The following is a 19,049-nucleotide window of genomic DNA, read 5'->3' on the forward strand; positions in this document are numbered from 1 at the left end:
AATTTTTGCAAATTCCAAATGTGCTGAAATTGACATATTTTACACAAGACAACCGTTTTAGGTGATATATACTTGTTGGTGGTAATAACTTAATAATAGGCGAATTGCATAATAATATTTATCTATACTTTATATTTTGATATAAATACTTTATTTTGCTATTCTATAATGGGATCTATAATGGGATATATTTTGTATTTCCTTTGACTTTCTAATAGGCTACATTCCAACCAAACACACTGTGGGAAGACATACAAAGTGGGCCAGTCTCCTTAGTCTCCCCATAGCGACATGCCCCATCAGAGATACTTCTAGTTTCCTTTCTCTAATACAGTATCTCTGGCCTCATATAGCAGCTACCAGCCCCCATAATGCTTTGCAGGTATCTTTCACACAGAGAGAGATTAAATTATATTACATTTTTGTAATGTTTACCTATTAATGTCTGATTTTTGTATTTATTTGTTCACTTGCTTTGGCAATGTAAACATATGTTTCCCATGCTAATAAAGCCCTTTGAATTGAATTGAGAGAGAGGAAGGGGGGAGGGCTCGAAAGCACAATGACGTATGCGCAAACTCCAGCGGGCAGTGTGCCAGGAAGGGAGGAGTCTGACTGACGTCAGTGGTTTGTTCTTCACAGAAGATCCTATATAAGTCCTGTTCACCGGCTGCTCTCAGAACAACCTCGGAAATCGAACACGAGTACTTTTTAGACAAGAAACAACAAAAGAAAATATACCCGAGAAGAGGGACGGATTGTTTGTACGTTTTATTCTAAATCTATTCATTGTTAGGCCTCAAATTACCTTCATTTTGGGAAAACCTCAAATAAGCTAGGGACAACAAAAGAACATACAACTGTTTTAAGAAGAAATCTACTTGTGAATTAAAATAAAAGAAAACCTCACAAGGTTCTACAGGAACAGGTGACACCGACCGCCCAGGGGTTTATTTGCCTTTCCACAGCCTATGTATCTGGATTTGGCATTTTCCGCCCGCCGCCCTCCTACTATGGTGATCATGGAAGTCCCCAGCATCGATGCCGTGTCCCTCCGCGGGCTGCTGGAGGGGGAAGACCCGGGCTGTCTGGTCCTGGACTGCCGCTCATTCTTCTCCTTCAACTCCTCTCACATCTCCGGGTCCACCAACGTCCGCTTCAGTACTATAGTCCGCCGGAGGGCCCGAGGGGGGCTGGGGGTGGGACACATCGTGCCCAACGAGGACACGCGGAACCGGCTTCTCTCAGGGGAGTATCGGTCGGTGGTGTTTCTGGATGATCGGAGTTTGGACTTCGGCCAAGTGAAGAATGACGGGACTCTAATGCTCGCCGTGACAGCTCTGTGCCGAGACCCGTGTGGAGCCAGTGTCTTCTTTCTCAAAGGTAATTTGATTTATTATAAACGTGTTATAGTAGCCGATATCTATATTGATTACGCACTCATGGTAATGACGAACGGCGCACAACAAACGTGCTGTAGCGTAGGCCTACGTCAGTTATGAGGTGAACGCTGTGACTGGGCCAAAATAGCCACTATACAGCTGCTTGTAACTGAGATGGTGACGGGACTGTTGGACGGTATCCTTACGTCCTGTAACTGAGATGGTGACGGGACTGTTGGACGGTATCCTTACGTCCTGTAACTGAGATGGTGACGGGACTGTTGGACGGTATCCTTACGTCCTATCTTGTCATTGTTTAGGTGGTTTTGACACGTTCTCCTCGGAGTATCCAGAGATGTGCACCATGCCTTCAGCTCCACAGGGACTGAGTCTGCCCCTCAGCGCCCGTCCAGACAGCGCCGACCCCGGCTGCAGTCCATGCAGTACAGCTCTCTATGACCAGGTAGGTTTTCTTTTAAACGTATATTTTGTATGTTATTACTGTGTAACAGCACTTTTACCTGTATAGTAAATAAACCAATGTCAGTGTGTCACAAACAATAGATTCTGCAACCTTAAACTAACCTCAGTCTGGTAGGCATAAGTATTTATAGGCTTTTTGTTGTATTTATTTTTTAGTCATTTAGCAGACGCTCTTATCCAGAGTGACTTACAGTTAGTGAGTGCATATATTTTCCATACTGGCCCCCCGTGGGAGTCGAACCCACAACCCTGGCGTTGCAAGCGCCATGCTCTACCAACTGAGCTACAGGGGGCTTGGATTTGACATTGGTTTCTGTTCCTATCTTCATCTCCAATAACACTTTGACACGTTATTACTCTCAAAACAGTGTCAGTGTGTCATCAAACGATATATTTTGACATCTTAGACTAACTTTATTACAGCCTAAATCATTAGGGCTGGTGGTTGACTGTTTTCTGTCCTGTTCCACTCCTCCTCTCCAGGGTGGTCCAGTGGAGATCCTTCCCTTCCTCTACCTGGGCAGTGCCTACCATGCCTCCAGAAAGGACATGTTAGACATGCTGGGTATCACTGCTCTTATAAACGTATCAGCTAACTGCCCCAACCACTTTGAAGAGTCCTTCCAGTACAAGAGTATCCCTGTAGAGGACAACCACAAGGCTGACATCTCCTCCTGGTTCAACGAGGCCATAGAGTTTATCGGTGAGTGTCTTAACTGTCTACATTTAGATTACATTTAGATTACATTTAGATTACATTTAGATTACATTTTGGTAATTTAGCAGACACTCCTATCCAGAGCGACTAACCGTCAGTGTATTCAACTTCAGGTAGATAGGTAAGAAAACACCTCGGGACTAAAAATGAATTATTCACATATAATTGATCTTTAAATGGTTCTTTCATATGTCTGTGAAGTTAGATTTTAAGTGATCAAAAGTATAACTAGAAAGTTCGATCTGCATAAACCCATTTGAACTTGGCGCTCTAAGGTTCTATCTGCAATCCAATTACAAGCCTGAAAAATACAGACGGACCAATCAGAACATGTCTTTGCCACCTCCCTCTATTTTACCTTTATTTAACTAGGCAAGTCAGTTAAGAACAAATTCTTATTTACAATGACGGCCTACACCGGCCAAACCCGGACGACGCTGGGCCAATTGTGCGCTGCACCTATGGGACTCCCAATCACGGCCGGTTGTGATACAGCCTGGAATCGAACCACGGGGTCAGTAGTGACGCCTCAAGCACTGAGATGCAGTGCCTTAGACCGCTGCGCCACTCGGGAGTCTGGTCTAAGCTAGTCTAGCCAGCGATAATGGCACTCAAGCAAAAAAACAACACTGACAGAAATCTTAAAGCAAATGATGTTGTCACATCGTTGTTCAGTGATGACAGTCATTTGTCTGATGATCATAATACATGTCTTAATGTATTTGATGATGTGTTCTGACTCTATCTTGGTAAAATAGTGTTATTCTATCATTTATTTATTTAAATAGCCACGGAACATGTCTAATTCAGAAGAATCAGATAGAACTGTATGGCTGAACCCAGATTGACATTTCAGAGCCATAAAGTTCTATGTGCGACTGCAACCCCCTAAAAAAAAAACGGGATTTGGGGATTTTGATACACTGCACTTTAGGTGCCTTTAAGGTGAGGACTTTAATGGGTTTATGAAAGAAGAATTCACTACAAAACAGTTCTGAGAGCTGCGATGCTTTGCGCAGGTCACGATATCGCAGTCACTGTAAGTAGCTAGCTAACTAGTTCAGTTTTAATTCTCTCATAGCTCTAGTTAACTGACAAACAGAGGACACAATCACCAAGCAAGGCAACCGCAGCTGTAGTCATGGAAGCCATTGGCTTGGCGGGAAAACAAACTACTACAACTCAACAGCCAACCCCCTCTCTCCATCCCTCCCTCCTCTCCTCCATTCAATGACTTGGATTTCAATTGAAAAAAGTTCCCTCCAAAACCCCGACCAGCTGTCTGAGCCAGGGCTCCCTGCTCCACCACAATGGTGGTGACATCATCACACCCCATCCACCCCTCTACTAGACCCCCCTTTTAAAGAGGTGGTCCCTTTTCATGTGGTAGCCACGAAGCAGACCCAACAGAGGGTCCCTTATCATGTGGGAGCCACGAAGCAGACCCAACAGAGGGTCCCTTTTCATGTGGGAGCCACGAAGCAGACCCAACAGAGGGTCCCTTTTCATGTGGGAGCCACGAAGCAGACCCAACAGAGGGTCCCTTTTCATGTGGGAGCCACGAAGCAGACCCAACAGAGGGTCCCTTTTCATGTGGGAGCCACGAAGCAGACCCAACAGAGGGTCCCTTTTCATGTGGTAGCCACGAAGCAGACCCAACAGAGGGTCCCTTTTCATGTGGGAGCCACGAAGCAGACCCAACAGAGGGTCCCTTATCATGTGGTAGCCACGAAGCAGACCCAACAGACCCAGGCCTCATTCTGCTTTTGTAGTAGCAGGCCAGAGAGATCTGCGTCCCAAATGGCATCCTATTCCCGTTATAGTGCACTATCTTAGGGCTCATCGGGTCCATAAGGCTCTGGTCTAAAGTAGTGCACTATAAAGGGAATAGGGTACCGTTTGGGACGCAGCCAGAGAGAGGCTGATGGTTGAATGCAGCTCCCTCCTCTCCCCTCCATCTCTTTGTTCTGGCCGGCCTTTCTCCCAGATTAATAACCCCAGCAGGGGGGCAGCTAACCCCCCTTTGTCCCCTTCTGCCCCCCTCTCCTTGGGGAATAACCCCCCTGATCAACCCCCAACCCCCCGTCTAACTGACCCCTTTCCTGGGTTAATAATATGGGTCCGTTAGCAACACCATTAGTTAGCAACACTATGGAGGGTGATTTGCAACTGAAAGTAACCTACTTTTCGATTGGGTCACTTCCTGCTGTGGCTTAGTAGGCCTACTGACTGGGCAAAGAGGATGTTGGTCACTTCCTGCTGTGGCTTAACGCTTCCGCATGCTTCAGTTCGGCTGGCGCCTAGCTGACGTCGGCTAGGGGAACCCAACGAGTGTTCTCCACACTCCCTTAACAGACCTTCGCTTCAAAAACTAGAAAAAAGCAGCAATAGTACTGTTTGTCCATCTTGAGACGCAGTAGCCAGGATACACTTCCTCAAAATAGTCAGAGTTAATCTAAGATAACTCAAGAAATCTGTCATTAATTTTGATGTTTTTGCAGATGAGATCTTAGTTGCGCAATTTTACATCTAACTAAGATGTTTGGTGCAGTATTTCTCAATGAAATTTTTTTGGCATGAAAGCGAGTCGTCTCTGAATGACAACAAATACTTTATTGAAGAATCCCTACTGCTGACCAATCACCGACGAAAGGGGTGTAGACTTCGGCTACCAACTTCGGCTTGCATTGAGAAAAATGTTTGTTTGCCCGAACAGCCGAAAAAACCCTTACCGAAGTCCAAAATGAACAAAAAACGTGCACAAACTGTTCCGGCTGGGAAGCACGCAGATGCCTTTAGTAGGTCTACTGACTGAGCAAGGAGAACAGTGTAGACAGACGGACGACAGACTTGTTAGTATCACTGGAATATCAATAGCTAGGTAATGCTAATATATCATATTGTAAACGCCTTTTTAGCAGCCACTTTCATCCAAAGCAATTTACAGTCACGTGTATATACATTTTACATATGTGTGGTCCCGGGAATCGAACCCACTACGCCGTCATTACAAGCGCCATGCTCTACCAACTGAGCTACAAAGGACTAACGGTGTTCTAACACAGTCAAGAGAAACCTTTCAGAATCTGGCAACTTACACAACTGTCCCACACTCACACCATAACTAAGTTGAATATGTTGTATTGAAACAAAGTTGAACGTTGTACTAATCTCCCCTCTCCTTCTCTCTCTCCTATAGACTCCATCTGTAATAATCTCCCCTCTCCTTCTCTCTCTCCTATAGACTCCATCCGTAATAATCTCCCCTCTCCTTCTCTCTCTCCTATAGACTCCATCCGTAATAATCTCCCCTCTCCTTCTCTCTCTCCTATAGACTCCATCCGTACTAATCTCCCCTCTCCTTCTCTCTCTCCTATAGACTCCATCTGTAATAATCTCCCCTCTCCTTCTCTCTCTCCTATAGACTCCATCCGTAATAATCTCCCCTCTCCTTCTCTCTCTCCTATAGACTCCATCTGTAATAATCTCCCCTCTCCTTCTCTCTCTCCTATAGACTCCATCCGTACTAATCTCCCATCTCCTTCTCTCTCTCCTATAGACTCCATCCGTACTAATCTCCCCTCTCCTTCTCTCTCTCCTATAGACTCCATCCGTAATAATCTCCCCTCTCCTTCTCTCTCTCCTATAGACTCCATCTGTAATAATCTCCCCTCTCCTTATCTCTCTCTCCTATAGACTCCATCCGTAATAATCTCCCCTCTCCTTATCTCTCTCTCCTATAGACTCCATCCGTACTAATCTCCCCTCTCCTTCTCTCTGTCCTATAGACTCCATCCGTAATAATCTCCCCTCTCCTTCTCTCTGTCCTATAGACTCCATCTGTAATAATCTCCCCTCTCCTTCTCTCTCTCTCCTATAGACTCCATCCGTAATAAAGGCGGCCGTGTGTTTGTCCACTGCCAAGCCGGCATCTCCCGCTCCGCCACCATCTGTCTGGCCTACTTGATGAGGACCAACCGCGTGAAGCTGGACGAGGCCTTCGAGTTCGTCAAGCAGCGGCGCAGCATCATCAGTCCTAACTTCAGCTTCATGGGCCAACTGCTGCGGTTTGAGTCCCAGGTCCTGGCTACGTCGTCCTGCTCGTCGGAGGCCGGGAGTCCTGCCCTGGGGAAGAGCAGTACGGTCTTTAACTTCCCAGTGTCTATCCCCATCCACGGCTCTGCTGGACATGGACAGCTCTCCTTCCTCCACAGCCCCATCACCACCTCACCCAGCTGCTAAGGTGGAGAGTAGGATCATATGGAGGGTTGTCTGTCTTAGCCTGGACTTGAACTTTACTGTCACAATACTGGTAGTGCCAGGGTAGTGCCACCTTCCTGGTGTAAAGGTCATTGATGCCCTTCCTGGTGTAAAGGTCACTGATGCCCTTCCTGGTGTAAAGGTCACTGATGCCCTTCCTGGTGTAAAGGTCACTGATGCCCTTCCTGGTGTAAAGGTCACTGATGCCCTTCCTGGTGTAAAGGTCACTGATGCCCTTCCTGGTGTAAAGGTCACTGATGCCCTTCCAGGTGTAAAGGTCATTGATGCCCTTCCTGGTGTAAAGGTCTTATAGAAGTGATCCTGGCATCACTGGACAAAAGGGCAAACTTTTGGAGAGACAAGCCAAGTGGCCTAGTTTATGGGTTAAATCCACAGGTCTGCCCCATCGCCTTGAAAGGAGTTTCTCTCGCTACCAATTTGTCAGTATGGTTATCACAACATCCTCTGTAGAAGGTAAATGACACCCACAGATCTACCTAGAATACCCTCAACTTCTAGTCTAGGAAAATACAGAGAAGTCAATGGCTGAAGGTGACTGGGGGAAGGGTCAATCCTTTAAAAGAAGTTAGAAGTATTTTAATTGGATGAAGAGAAGAGATTGTAGTCAAATAATTTTTTGGACCTGCCACAACTCTTAACAAAATGTAAACCCTCCCTTGGTCACTCACAGACAGTTGTCATATTTATTGATACCAATAGACTCTCAGGAATCATTAATTACTTTCAATGTCCCTTTTTTTTCTCATGTTTTTTTATTTCACCTTTATTTAACCAGGTAAGCCAGTTGAGAACAAGTTCTCATTTACAACTGCGACCTGGCCAAGATAAAGCAAAGCAGTGCGATAAAAACAACAACACAGAGTTACATATGGGGTAAAAAAACATAAAGTCAAAAATACAACAGAAAATATATATATAGTGTGTGCAAATGTAGTAAGTTATGGAGGTAAGGCAATAAATAGGCCATAGTGCAAAATAATTACAATTACAATTTAGCTTCGTTCACTGTCTTCCTGAGGGAATCCCGCTAATGCCTCGCCGAACGACGCAGGTTTGGATAAATCACTCCTCAGACTCTTTATTGTTGACGAACAATGAATGTATCTCTGACCTCTGGCCAATCAGCCAGCTCGGCTCGGAAAGCGCCAGAAGGTTTAGTTTAAAGTGGACATTCAGATGCAAATGGCGGCCTTTTAAAAAACACCATGAGACCCTGACGATCCTGACAACCAACCATCAGATACCTCTGAAACACCACCATGCCTCTGTAGTGCTAGCAGCTGTTAGCTAACGCTAGCTCTGTTAGTATCATGCTAGCTCTGTTAGCATCATGTACTGTTAGCAGCTGCTAGCTCTGTTATCATTATTAGCCTGCTAGTTCTGTTAGCATCGTGTACTGTAAATAGCAGCTCAGTTAGCATTATTAGCATGCTAGCTCTGTTAGCATCTTGTACTATTAACAGCTCTGGGAGAGAGTCAGAACCCCTAAAGCACTAAGACAGGGAACAGACTCACCAGAGACTGCTGTCTGTCTGATTACCTATGTGATATTTATTGAACTAAAGTAATATATTTCTTATCATATCATATCTATTTTTGCATATGTTTGTTAGTAGTTGTTTTTGATACCACTGAATAAATCCTATTAGTCTTTTGTACTTCGTTGCAGAACTTTGTCTTAAATATAGTAGACCCAAATGAACCATCATCTATGTTATATACATAAAGATAGGATGACTACACACATAGTCCTACATCATCAATCTACTGTAACACTGATATCTAGGCCTACAAATAGGATAAACATTACAGTGGAGCAGTGTTGGGACTGATCTGTCAGGATAAACATTACAGTGTAGCAGTGTTGGGACTGATCTTTCAGGATAAACATTACAGTGTAGCAGTGTTGGGACTGATCTTTCAGGATAAACATTACAGTGTAGCAGTGTTGGGACTGATCTTTCAGGATAAACATTACAGTGGAGCAGTGTTGGGACTGATCTGTCAGGATAAACATTACAGTGTAGCAGTGTTGGGACTGATCTGTCAGGATAAACATTACAGTGTAGCAGTGTTGGGACTGATCTGTCAGGATAAACATTACAGTGTAGCAGTGTTGGGACTGATCTGTCAGGATAAACATTACAGTGTAGCAGTGTTGGGACTGATCTTTCAGGATAAACATTACAGTGTAGCAGTGTTGGGACTGATCTTTCAGGATACACATTACAGTGTAGCAGTGTTGGGACTGATCTGTTAGGATAAACATTACAGTGTAGCAGTGTTGGGACTGATCTGTCAGGATAAACATTACAGTGTAGCAGTGTTGGGACTGATCTTTCAGGATAAACATTACAGTGTAGCAGTGTTGGGACTGATCTGTTAGGATAAACATTACAGTGTAGCAGTGTTGGGACTGATCTGTCAGGATAAACATTACAGTGTAGCAGTGTTGGGACTGATCTTTCAGGATACACATTACAGTGTAGCAGTGTTGGGACTGATCTGTTAGGATAAACATTACAGTGTAGCAGTGTTGGGACTGATCTGTCAGGATAAACATTACAGTGTAGCAGTGTTGGGACTGATCTTTCAGGATACACATTACAGTGTAGCAGTGTTGGGACTGATCTGTTAGGATAAACATTACAGTGTAGCAGTGTTGGGACTGATCTGTCAGGATAAACATTACAGTGTAGCAGTGTTGGGACTGATCTTTCAGGATAAACATTACAGTGTAGCAGTGTTGGGACTGATCTGTTAGGATAAACATTACAGTGTAGCAGTGTTGGGACTGATCTTTCAGGATAAACATTACAGTGTAGCAGTGTTGGGACTGATCTTTCAGGATACACATTACAGTGTAGCAGTGTTGGGACTGATCTTTCAGGATAAACATTACAGTGTAGCAGTGTTGGGACTGATCTGTCAGGATAAACATTACAGTGTAGCAGTGTTGGGACTGATCTTTCAGGATAAACATTACAGTGTAGCAGTGTTGGGACTGATCTGTCAGGATAAACATTACAGTGTAGCAGTGTTGGGACTGATCTGTCAGGATAAACATTACAGTGTTGCAGTGTTGGGACTGATATTTCAGGATAAACATTACAGTGTAGCAGTGTTGGGACTGATCTTTCAGGATAAACATTACAGTGTAGCAGTGTTGGGACTGATCTTTCAGGATAAACATTACAGTGTTGCAGTGTTGGGACTGATCTGTCAGGATAAACATTACAGTGTAGCAGTGTTGGGACTGATCTGTCAGGATAAACATTACAGTGTAGCAGTGTTGGGACTGATCTTTCAGGATAAACATTACAGTGTAGCAGTGTTGGGACTGATCTGTCAGGATAAACATTACAGTGTAGCAGTGTTGGGAGTGATCTGTCAGGATAAACATTACAGTGTAGCAGTGTTGGGACTGATCTTTCAGGATAAACATTACAGTGTAGCAGTGTTGGGACTGATCTGTCAGGATAAACATTACAGTGTAGCAGTGTTGGGACTGATCTTTCAGGATAAACATTACAGTGTAGCAGTGTTGGGACTGATCTGTCAGGATAAACATTACAGTGTAGCAGTGTTGGGACTGATCTGTCAGGATAAACATTACAGTGTAGCAGTGTTGGGACTGATCTTTCAGGATAAACATTACAGTGTAGCAGTGTTGGGACTGATCTGTCAGGATAAACATTACAGTGTAGCAGTGTTGGGACTGATCTTTCAGGATAAACATTACAGTGTAGCAGTGTTGGGACTGATCTTTCAGGATAAACATTACAGTGTAGCAGTGTTGGGACTGACCTTTCAGGATAAACATTACAGTGTAGCAGTGTTGGGACTGATCTGTCAGGATAAACATTACAGTGTAGCAGTGTTGGGACTGATCTTTCAGGATAAACATTACAGTGTAGCAGTGTTGGGACTGATCTGTCAGGATAAACATTACAGTGTAGCAGTGTTGGGACTGATCTGTCAGGATAAACATTACAGTGTAGCAGTGTTGGGACTGATCTTTCAGGATAAACATTACAGTGTAGCAGTGTTGGGACTGATCTGTCAGGATAAACATTACAGTGTAGCAGTGTTGGGACTGATCTGTCAGGATAAACATTACAGTGTAGCAGTGTTGGGACTGATCTTTCAGGATAAACATTACAGTGTAGCAGTGTTGGGACTGATCTTTCAGGATAAACATTACAGTGTAGCAGTGTTGGGACTGATCTGTCAGGATAAACATTACAGTGTAGCAGTGTTGGGACTGATCTGTTAGGATAAACATTACAGTGTAGCAGTGTTGGGACTGATCTTTCAGGATAAACATTACAGTGTAGCAGTGTTGGGACTGATCTGTCAGGATAAACATTACAGTGTAGCAGTGTTGGGACTGATCTGTCAGGATAAACATTACAGTGTAGCAGTGTTGGGACTGATCTGTCAGGATAAACATTACAGTGTAGCAGTGTTGGGACTGATCTTTCAGGATAAACATTACAGTGTAGCAGTGTTGGGACTGATCTTTCAGGATAAACATTACAGTGTAGCAGTGTTGGGACTGATCTGTCAGGATAAACATTACAGTGTAGCAGTGTTGGGACTGATCTGTCAGGATAAACATTACAGTGTAGCAGTGTTGGGACTGATCTTTCAGGATAAACATTACAGTGTAGCAGTGTTGGGACTGATCTGTCAGGATAAACATTACAGTGTAGCAGTGTTGGGACTGATCTGTCAGGATAAACATTACAGTGTAGCAGTGTTGGGACTGATCTGTCAGGATAAACATTACAGAAAAAAGCAACATTTATCTTGAAATTCTCTTGAAACATCTGAAAAATAAGTTTTATCAAGACCATATTTCATTAAAAAGAAAACGTTCTGGTATAATAATCAAATACATATGGACCCTGAAAAAATACAACGTGTCTGAACACAAAGTGGTTAGATCCTGAACCCATACAACATGTCGGAAGCACAAAGCGATTCCCATACCTAGTATAGTTCCCATTCCTAGTATAGTTCCCATACCAATACCTAGTATAGTTCCCATTCCTAGTATAGTTCCCATACCAATACCTAGTATAGTTCCCATTCCTAGTATAGTTCCCATACCTAGTATAGTTCCCATTCCTAGTATAGTTCCCATACCTAGTATAGTTCCCATACCTAGTATAGTTCCCATTCCTAGTATAGTTCCCATTCCTACAATAGTTCCCATACCAATACCTAGTATAGTTCCCATACATAGTATAGTTCCCATTCCTAGTATAGTTCCCATTCCTAGTATAGTCCCATTCCTAGTATAGTTCCAATACCTAGTATAGTTCCCATACCTAGTATAGTTCCAATACCTAGTATAGTTCCCATACCTAGTATAGTTCCCATTCCTAGTATAGTTCCCATTCCTAGTATAGTTCCCATTCCTACAATAGTTCCCATACCAATACCTAGTATAGTTCCAATACCTAGTATAGTTCCCATTCCTAGTATAGTTCCCATTCATAGTATAGTTCCCATTCCTAGTATAGTTTCCATTCCTAGTATAGTTCCCATTCCTAGTATAGTTCCCATACCAATACCTAGTATAGTTCCCATTCCTAGTATAATTCCCATACCTAGTATAATTCCCATTCCTAGTATAGTTCCCATTCCTAGTATAGTTCCCATTCCTACAATAGTTCCCATACCAATACCTAGTATAGTTCCAATACCTAGTATAGTTCCCATACATAGTATAGTTCCCATTCCTAGTATAGTTCCCATACCTAGTATAGTTCCAATACCTAGTATAGTTCTCATACCTAGTATAGTTCCCATTCCTACAATAGTTCCCATACCAATACCTAGTATAGTTCCCATACCTAGTATAGTTCCCATTCCTAGTATAGTTCCCATTCCTAGTATAGTCCCATTCCTAGTATAGTTCCAATACCTAGTATAGTTCCCATACATAGTATAGTTCCCATTCCTAGTATAGTTCCCATACCTAGTATAGTTCCAATACCTAGTATAGTTCCCATACCTAGTATAGTTCCCATTCCTAGTATAGTTCCCATTCCTAGTATAGTTCCCATTCCTACAATAGTTCCCATACCAATACCTAGTATAGTTCCCATACCTAGTATAGTTCCCATTCCTAGTATAGTTCCCATTCATAGTATAGTTCCCATTCCTAGTATAGTTTCCATTCCTAGTATAGTTCCCATTCCTAGTATAGTTCCCATACCAATACCTAGTATAGTTCTCATTCCTAGTATAATTCCCATACCTAGTATAGTTACCATACCTAGTATAGTTCCCATTCCTAGTATAGTTCCCATTCCTACAATAGTTCCCATACCAATACCTAGTATAGTTCCAATACCTAGTATAGTTCCCATACATAGTATAGTTCCCATTCCTAGTATAGTTCCCATACCTAGTATAGTTCCAATACCTAGTATAGTTCTCATACCTAGTATAGTTCCCATTCCTAGTCTAGTTCCCATTCCTAGTATAGTTCCCATTCCTAGTATAGTTCCCATTCCTACAATAGTTCCCATACCAATACCTAGTATAGTTCCCATTCCTAGTATAGTTCCCATTCCTAGTCTAGTTCCCATTCCTAGTATAGTTCCCATTCCTAGTATAGTCCCATTCCTAGTATAGTTCCAATACCTAGTATAGTTCCCATACATAGTACAGTTCCCATTCCTAGTATAGTTCCCATACCTAGTATAGTTCCAATACCTAGTATAGTTCTCATACCTAGTATAGTTCCCATTCCTAGTATAGTTCCCATTCCTAGTCTAGTTCCCATTCCTAGTATAGTTCCCATTCCTAGTATAGTTCCCATTCCTACAATAGTTCCCATACCAATACCTAGTATAGTTCCCATACCTAGTATATTTCCCATTCCTAGTATAGTTCTCATTCCTAGTATAGTTCCCATTCCTAGTATAGTTCCCATTCCTAGTATAGTTCCCAATCCTGGTATAGTTCCAATACCTAGTATAGTTCCAATACCTAGTATAGTTCCCATTCCTAGTATAGTTCCCACCCCTAGTATAGTTCCAATACCTAGTATAGTTCCCATACCTAGTATAGTTCCCATTCCTAGTATAGTTCCCATTCCTAGTATAGTTCCAATTCCTAGTATTGTTCCCATTCCTAGTATTGTTCCCATACCTAGTATAGTTCCCATTCATAGTATAGTTCCCATTCATAGTATAGTTCCCATATCTAGTATGCTGTAGTTCCCATATCTAGGACATTTTGGGTGCCTTGAAATCCCCAACCAGATGTCCTGTTTTGAGGTTCAAGACGTAACAAAACAGCATTTTTTGTTGTTGACATAAACTGGATCAATGAAGAACTTTTCATGGAAGTTATATTTTTACACATTGATCCACATCACGATCTTTAGAAAATCAAAGGCGTGATTGTTGAAATGTGAAGACATCTGACAAACTGAGAAGGCAGATGGCCTGGCCTAAAGGTCCTATGTGAAGTAACGTTCCCATGCCAAGTCGTGACCCCACATTCTGCTTGGGTCTAATGCTATGGAATCTCCCTCTACCGCTGGCTGCATCGGGACTCCTCCATGTCGATTCCCCAGGCCGATACGTATGGCATCCATATTAATGTCTCCTATTGTTCAGACAACACAGTGTTTCCCTCCTCCCCACTGAAGTCATCACAGGCCAAGCTGGCAGCAGTCTGGGGTACCATCAACACACACACAGAGACACATTAAGGAGCCCCCCTTCCCATCCCTCCTCCACACCCCCCTTCGGGGGGCCAAAATAAGAGCAGCTGCAAAGCGTTTGGGAAAAGTGTGAAAACCAAAGAGCAGAAAACTAAAGAGGCTTGTGTCTTGCCCTGTCGCCCCTCCTATCCACCTGTCGCTCTGTCCTGCTCATGGCCAATGAGAGATGGAGGCGTGTGTGTGTGTGAAAGTTCTTTAGTGCGGCGATACAATACCTCCTGGCCTTCATCCAGGGCAGACCCTTGCCTCTCAGTGGAACCGATTCTGTGAACGGTGTAGTCACATTGAAACTGAATCTCAGACTGGTGGGTTTGACCGTTTTATAATTGGAATGACTCAAAATGACTCCAAAAGAACGTGGGTTGTGACTTGTAGGTTCTAGAAGTTGGATAATGTTTTGGAAACTCTTAAAAAACAAAGATGACTCCACAAACACCATCAGTGTGACCGAAGTTTAACCCAACTAGCACATTTGGTTCCTTGGACGTTGTGGGAAAGTACCATTTTTTGGTTTCCCAATGGTTCTGAGAACGAAGCCATACGTTTTCTGACTGTTAAAACTGAACGTTTTGAAGATCTGATAACATTCAGTATCAAAAATAGAGAAAATCAGAAAGGGGACGAATACTTTTTCACGGCCCTGTATGGTTCTCAGAACGTTATGCGCCAGCTGGGAAGTGCTTACCTCACCACACCAACCAACCACAGACAAACTGGGAGTTTGGTGACATATGTGCTACTCCCCCTTCTCTCTCTCCCCCTCATTCTTTCACACTTCCTCTCCCCCTCTCTCCCTCCTCTTATTTCACCCTCCCACCTCTTCTCCCCCTCTCAACCTGTTCTTCTCCTCCTCTCTTCCCCCTCTTCTCCCTCCTCCCAGCCTCCTGTTCTTTTGTGTCTTTTGACTTCCTGTTGTTAAGGATGAGGTCACAGGGATAAGGAGGAGATGGGAGTGTGTGTGTGTGTCACCTCATTGGCCCTTCTTTAGAAAGCAGACTAATGTGAGAAAAACCATCAGTCAAATCCCACACAGGACAGAGAGGAGGATCACACAGTTTGGTGTGTCATCACAGTGAGAGACAACGTCAAAACCGTTCAAGTTGTAAATGGTGGCCTCTTAATTTTAACAGCCTGTGACCAGCTTGACCAGCTTGCTGCTGTGACCAGCTTGACCAGCTTGGTGCTGTGACCAGCTTGACCAACTTGGTGCTGTGACCAGCTTGACCAGCTTGGTGCTGTGACTAGCTTGACCAACTTGGTGCTGTGACCAACTTGGTGCTGTGACCAGCTTGACCAGCTTGGTGCTGTGACCAGCTTGACCAACTTGGTGCTGTGACCAGCTTGACCAACTTGGTGCTGTGACCAGCTTGACCAGCTTGGTGCTGTGACCAGCTTGACCAGCTTGCTGCTGTGACCAGCTTGACCAGCTTGGTGCTGTGACCAGCTTGACCAACTTTGTGCTGTGACCAGCTTGACCAGCTTGGTGCTGTGACCAGCTTGACCAGCTTGGTGCTGTGACCAGCTTGACCAGCTTGGTGCTGTGACCAGCTTGGTGCTGTGACCAGCTTGACCAGCTTGGTGCTGTGACCAGCTTGACCAACTTGGTGCTGTGACCAGCTTGGTGCTGTGACCAGCTTGACCAACTTGGTGCTGTGACCAGCTTGACCAGCTTGGTGCTGTGACCAACTTGGTGCTGTGACCAGCTTGACCAGCTTGGTGCTGTGACCAGCTTGACCAACTTGGTGCTGTGACCAGCTTGACCAGCTTGGTGCTGTGACCAGCTTGACCAGCTTGGTGCTGTGACCAGCTTGACCAGCTTGGTGCTGTGACCAGCTTGACCAACTTGGTGCTGTGACCAGCTGGATAATATTAGACACATTTACTTCAGTATAATTTCTATGATTTTGTCCTCATCACTTTGTGTCTCCTGATAAAGCTACTGTATTTTATGATTAGTTGTGTTGTTGTTGTTTAGCTGCTTTGATGATTGATTATGTGTTGCCTACGGTGCTTCTTTGTTGCTGTCTATGGAAAGAAAGTTATTTGGCCATAGATTAGAAAGTGTTAACTCAGTGAGAGTCTCTTTGGTAATGGGCTGTGAAAGAGAACAATGACTGGCTATTGAATCAGACTACTGGAATACTCTGGAATTCTTATCTTCACATTGCCGATAAACCTCATCATCCCTCAAAAACTTCCAACGAAGACTGGGGTTCAGTCTGATGAACCAAACTACTTAGTAATCTCCTCCATGAAGACTGGGGGATCAGCCTGATGAACCAAACTACTCAGTAATCTCCTCCATGAAGACTGGGGGATCAGCCTGATGAACCAAACAAGTCAGTAATCTCCTCCATGAAGACTGGGGGTCAGCCTGATGAACCAAACTACTCAGTAATCTCCTCCATGAAGAATGGGGGTCAGCCTGATGAACCAAACTACTCAGTAATCTCCTCCATGAAGACTGGGGGATCAGCCTGATGAACCAAACTACTCAGTAATCTCCTCCATGAAGACAGGGGGTCAGCCTGATGAACCAAACTACTCAGTAATCTCCATGTAGACTGGGAGTCAGCCTGATGAACCAAACTACTCAGTAATCTCCTCCATGAAGACTGGGGTTCAGCCTGATGAACCAAACTACTCAGTAATCTCCTCCATGAAGACTGGGGGTCAGCCTGATGAACCAAACTACTCAGTAATCTCCTCCATGTAGACTGGGGGTCAGCCTGATGAACCAAACTACTCAGTAATCTCCTCCATGAAGACTGGGGGTCAGCCTGATGAACCAAACTACTCAGTAATCTCCTCCATGAAGACTGGGGGTCAGCCTGATGAACCATGAAGACTGGGGGATCAGCCTGATGAACCAAACTACTCAGTAATCTCCTCCATGAAGACTGGGGGTCAGCCTGATGAACCAAACTACTCAGTAATCTCCTCCATGAAGACTGGGGGATCAGCCTGATGAACCAAACTACTCAGTAATCTCCTCCATGAAGACTGGGGGTCAGCCTGATGAACCATGAAGACTGGGGGATCAGCCTGATGAACCAAACTACTCAGTAATCTCCTCCATGAAGACTGGGGGGTCAGCCTGATGAACCAAACTACTCAGTAATCTCCTCCATGAAGACTGGGGGTCAGCCTGATGAACCAAACTACTCAGTAATCTCCTCCATGAAGACTGGGGTTCAGTCTGATGAACCAAACTACTCAGTAATCTCCTCCATGAAGACTGGGGGGTCAGCCTGATGAACCAAACTACTCAGTAATCTCCTCCATGAAGACTGGGGGTCAGCCTGATGAACCAAACTACTCAGTAATCTCCTCCATGAAGACTGGGGGTCAGCCTGATGAACCAAACTACTCAGTAATCTCCTCCATGAAGACTGGGGGGTCAGCCTGATGAACCAAACTACTCAGTAATCTCCTCCATGAAGACTGGGGGGTCAGCCTGATGAACCAAACTAGTCAGTAATCTCCTCCATGAAGACTGGGGGATCAGCCTGATGAACCAAACTACTCAGTAATCTCCTCCATGAAGACTGGGGGATCAGCCTGATGAACCAAACTACTCAGTAATCTCCTCCATGAAGACTGGGGGTCAGCCTGATGAACCATGAAGACTGGGGGATCAGCCTGATGAACCAAACTAATCAGTAATCTCCTCCATGAAGACTGGGGGATCAGCCTGATGAACCAAACTACTCAGTAATCTCCTCCATGAAGACTGGGGGTCAGCCTGATGAACCATGAAGACTGGGGGATCAGCCTGATGAACCAAACTACTCAGTAATCTCCTCCATGAAGACTGGGGGTCAGCCTGATGAACCATGAAGACTGGGGGATCAGCCTGATGAACCAAACTACTCAGTAATCTCCTCCATGAAGACTGGGGGTCAGCCTGATGAACCAAACTACTCAGTAATCTCCTCCATGAAGACTGGGGGTCAGCCTGATGAACCAAACTACTCAGTAATCTCCTCCATGAAGACTGGGGGTCAGCCTGATGAACCATGAAGACTGGGGGATCAGCCTGATGAACCAAACTACTCAGTAATCTCCTCCATGAAGACTGGGGGGTCAGCCTGATGAACCAAACTACTCAGTAATCTCCTCCATGAAGACTGGGGGTCAGCCTGATGAACCAAACTACTCAGTAATCTCCTCCATGAAGACTGGGTGGTCAGCCTGATGAACCAAACTACTCAGTAATCTCCTCCATGAAGACTGGGGATCAGCCTGATGAACCATGGAGTCTGGGGGATCAGCCTGATGAACCAAACTACTCAGTAATCTCCTCCATGAAGACTGGGGGTCAGCCTGATGAACCAAACTACTCAGTAATCTCCTCCATGAAGACTAGGGGTCAGCCTGATGAACCAAACTACTCAGTAATCTCCTCCATGAAGACTGGGGGTCAGCCTGATGA

The 19,049-nt window shown here is 44.3% G+C and overlaps 1 protein-coding gene across 1 annotated transcript; it reads left to right on the forward strand.

Moving 5' to 3' along the window:
- The first annotated feature begins 681 nt into the window (after positions 1-681).
- LOC121556112 (dual specificity protein phosphatase 1-like) lies at positions 682-7,674 on the forward strand. The gene is made up of 4 exons (XM_045212454.1): positions 682-1,383; positions 1,703-1,845; positions 2,349-2,568; positions 6,464-7,674. The coding sequence occupies exons 1-4, from the start codon at positions 972-974 to the stop codon at positions 6,823-6,825; spliced, it is 1,137 nt and encodes a 378-aa protein (XP_045068389.1). The 5' UTR covers positions 682-971; the 3' UTR covers positions 6,826-7,674.
- Positions 7,675-19,049: the final 11,375 nt, after the last annotated feature.

The sequence above is a fragment of the Coregonus clupeaformis genome, unplaced genomic scaffold (assembly GCF_020615455.1).
Source record: "Coregonus clupeaformis isolate EN_2021a unplaced genomic scaffold, ASM2061545v1 scaf0015, whole genome shotgun sequence".
In the NCBI taxonomy this organism is placed as follows: Eukaryota; Metazoa; Chordata; class Actinopteri; order Salmoniformes; family Salmonidae; genus Coregonus; species Coregonus clupeaformis.

Bases quoted from the DNA above. Each gene is read 5' to 3' on its own strand.
- LOC121556112 (XM_045212454.1), top strand. From the start codon at position 972: ATGTATCTGGATTTGGCATTTTCCGCCCGCCGCCCTCCTACTATGGTG. The intron at 1,846-2,348 runs GTAGGTTTTCTT...CCTCCTCTCCAG, and splicing joins GTACAGCTCTCTATGACCAG to GGTGGTCCAGTGGAGATCCT. The intron at 2,569-6,463 runs GTGAGTGTCTTA...TCTCTCCTATAG, and splicing joins CGAGGCCATAGAGTTTATCG to ACTCCATCCGTAATAAAGGC.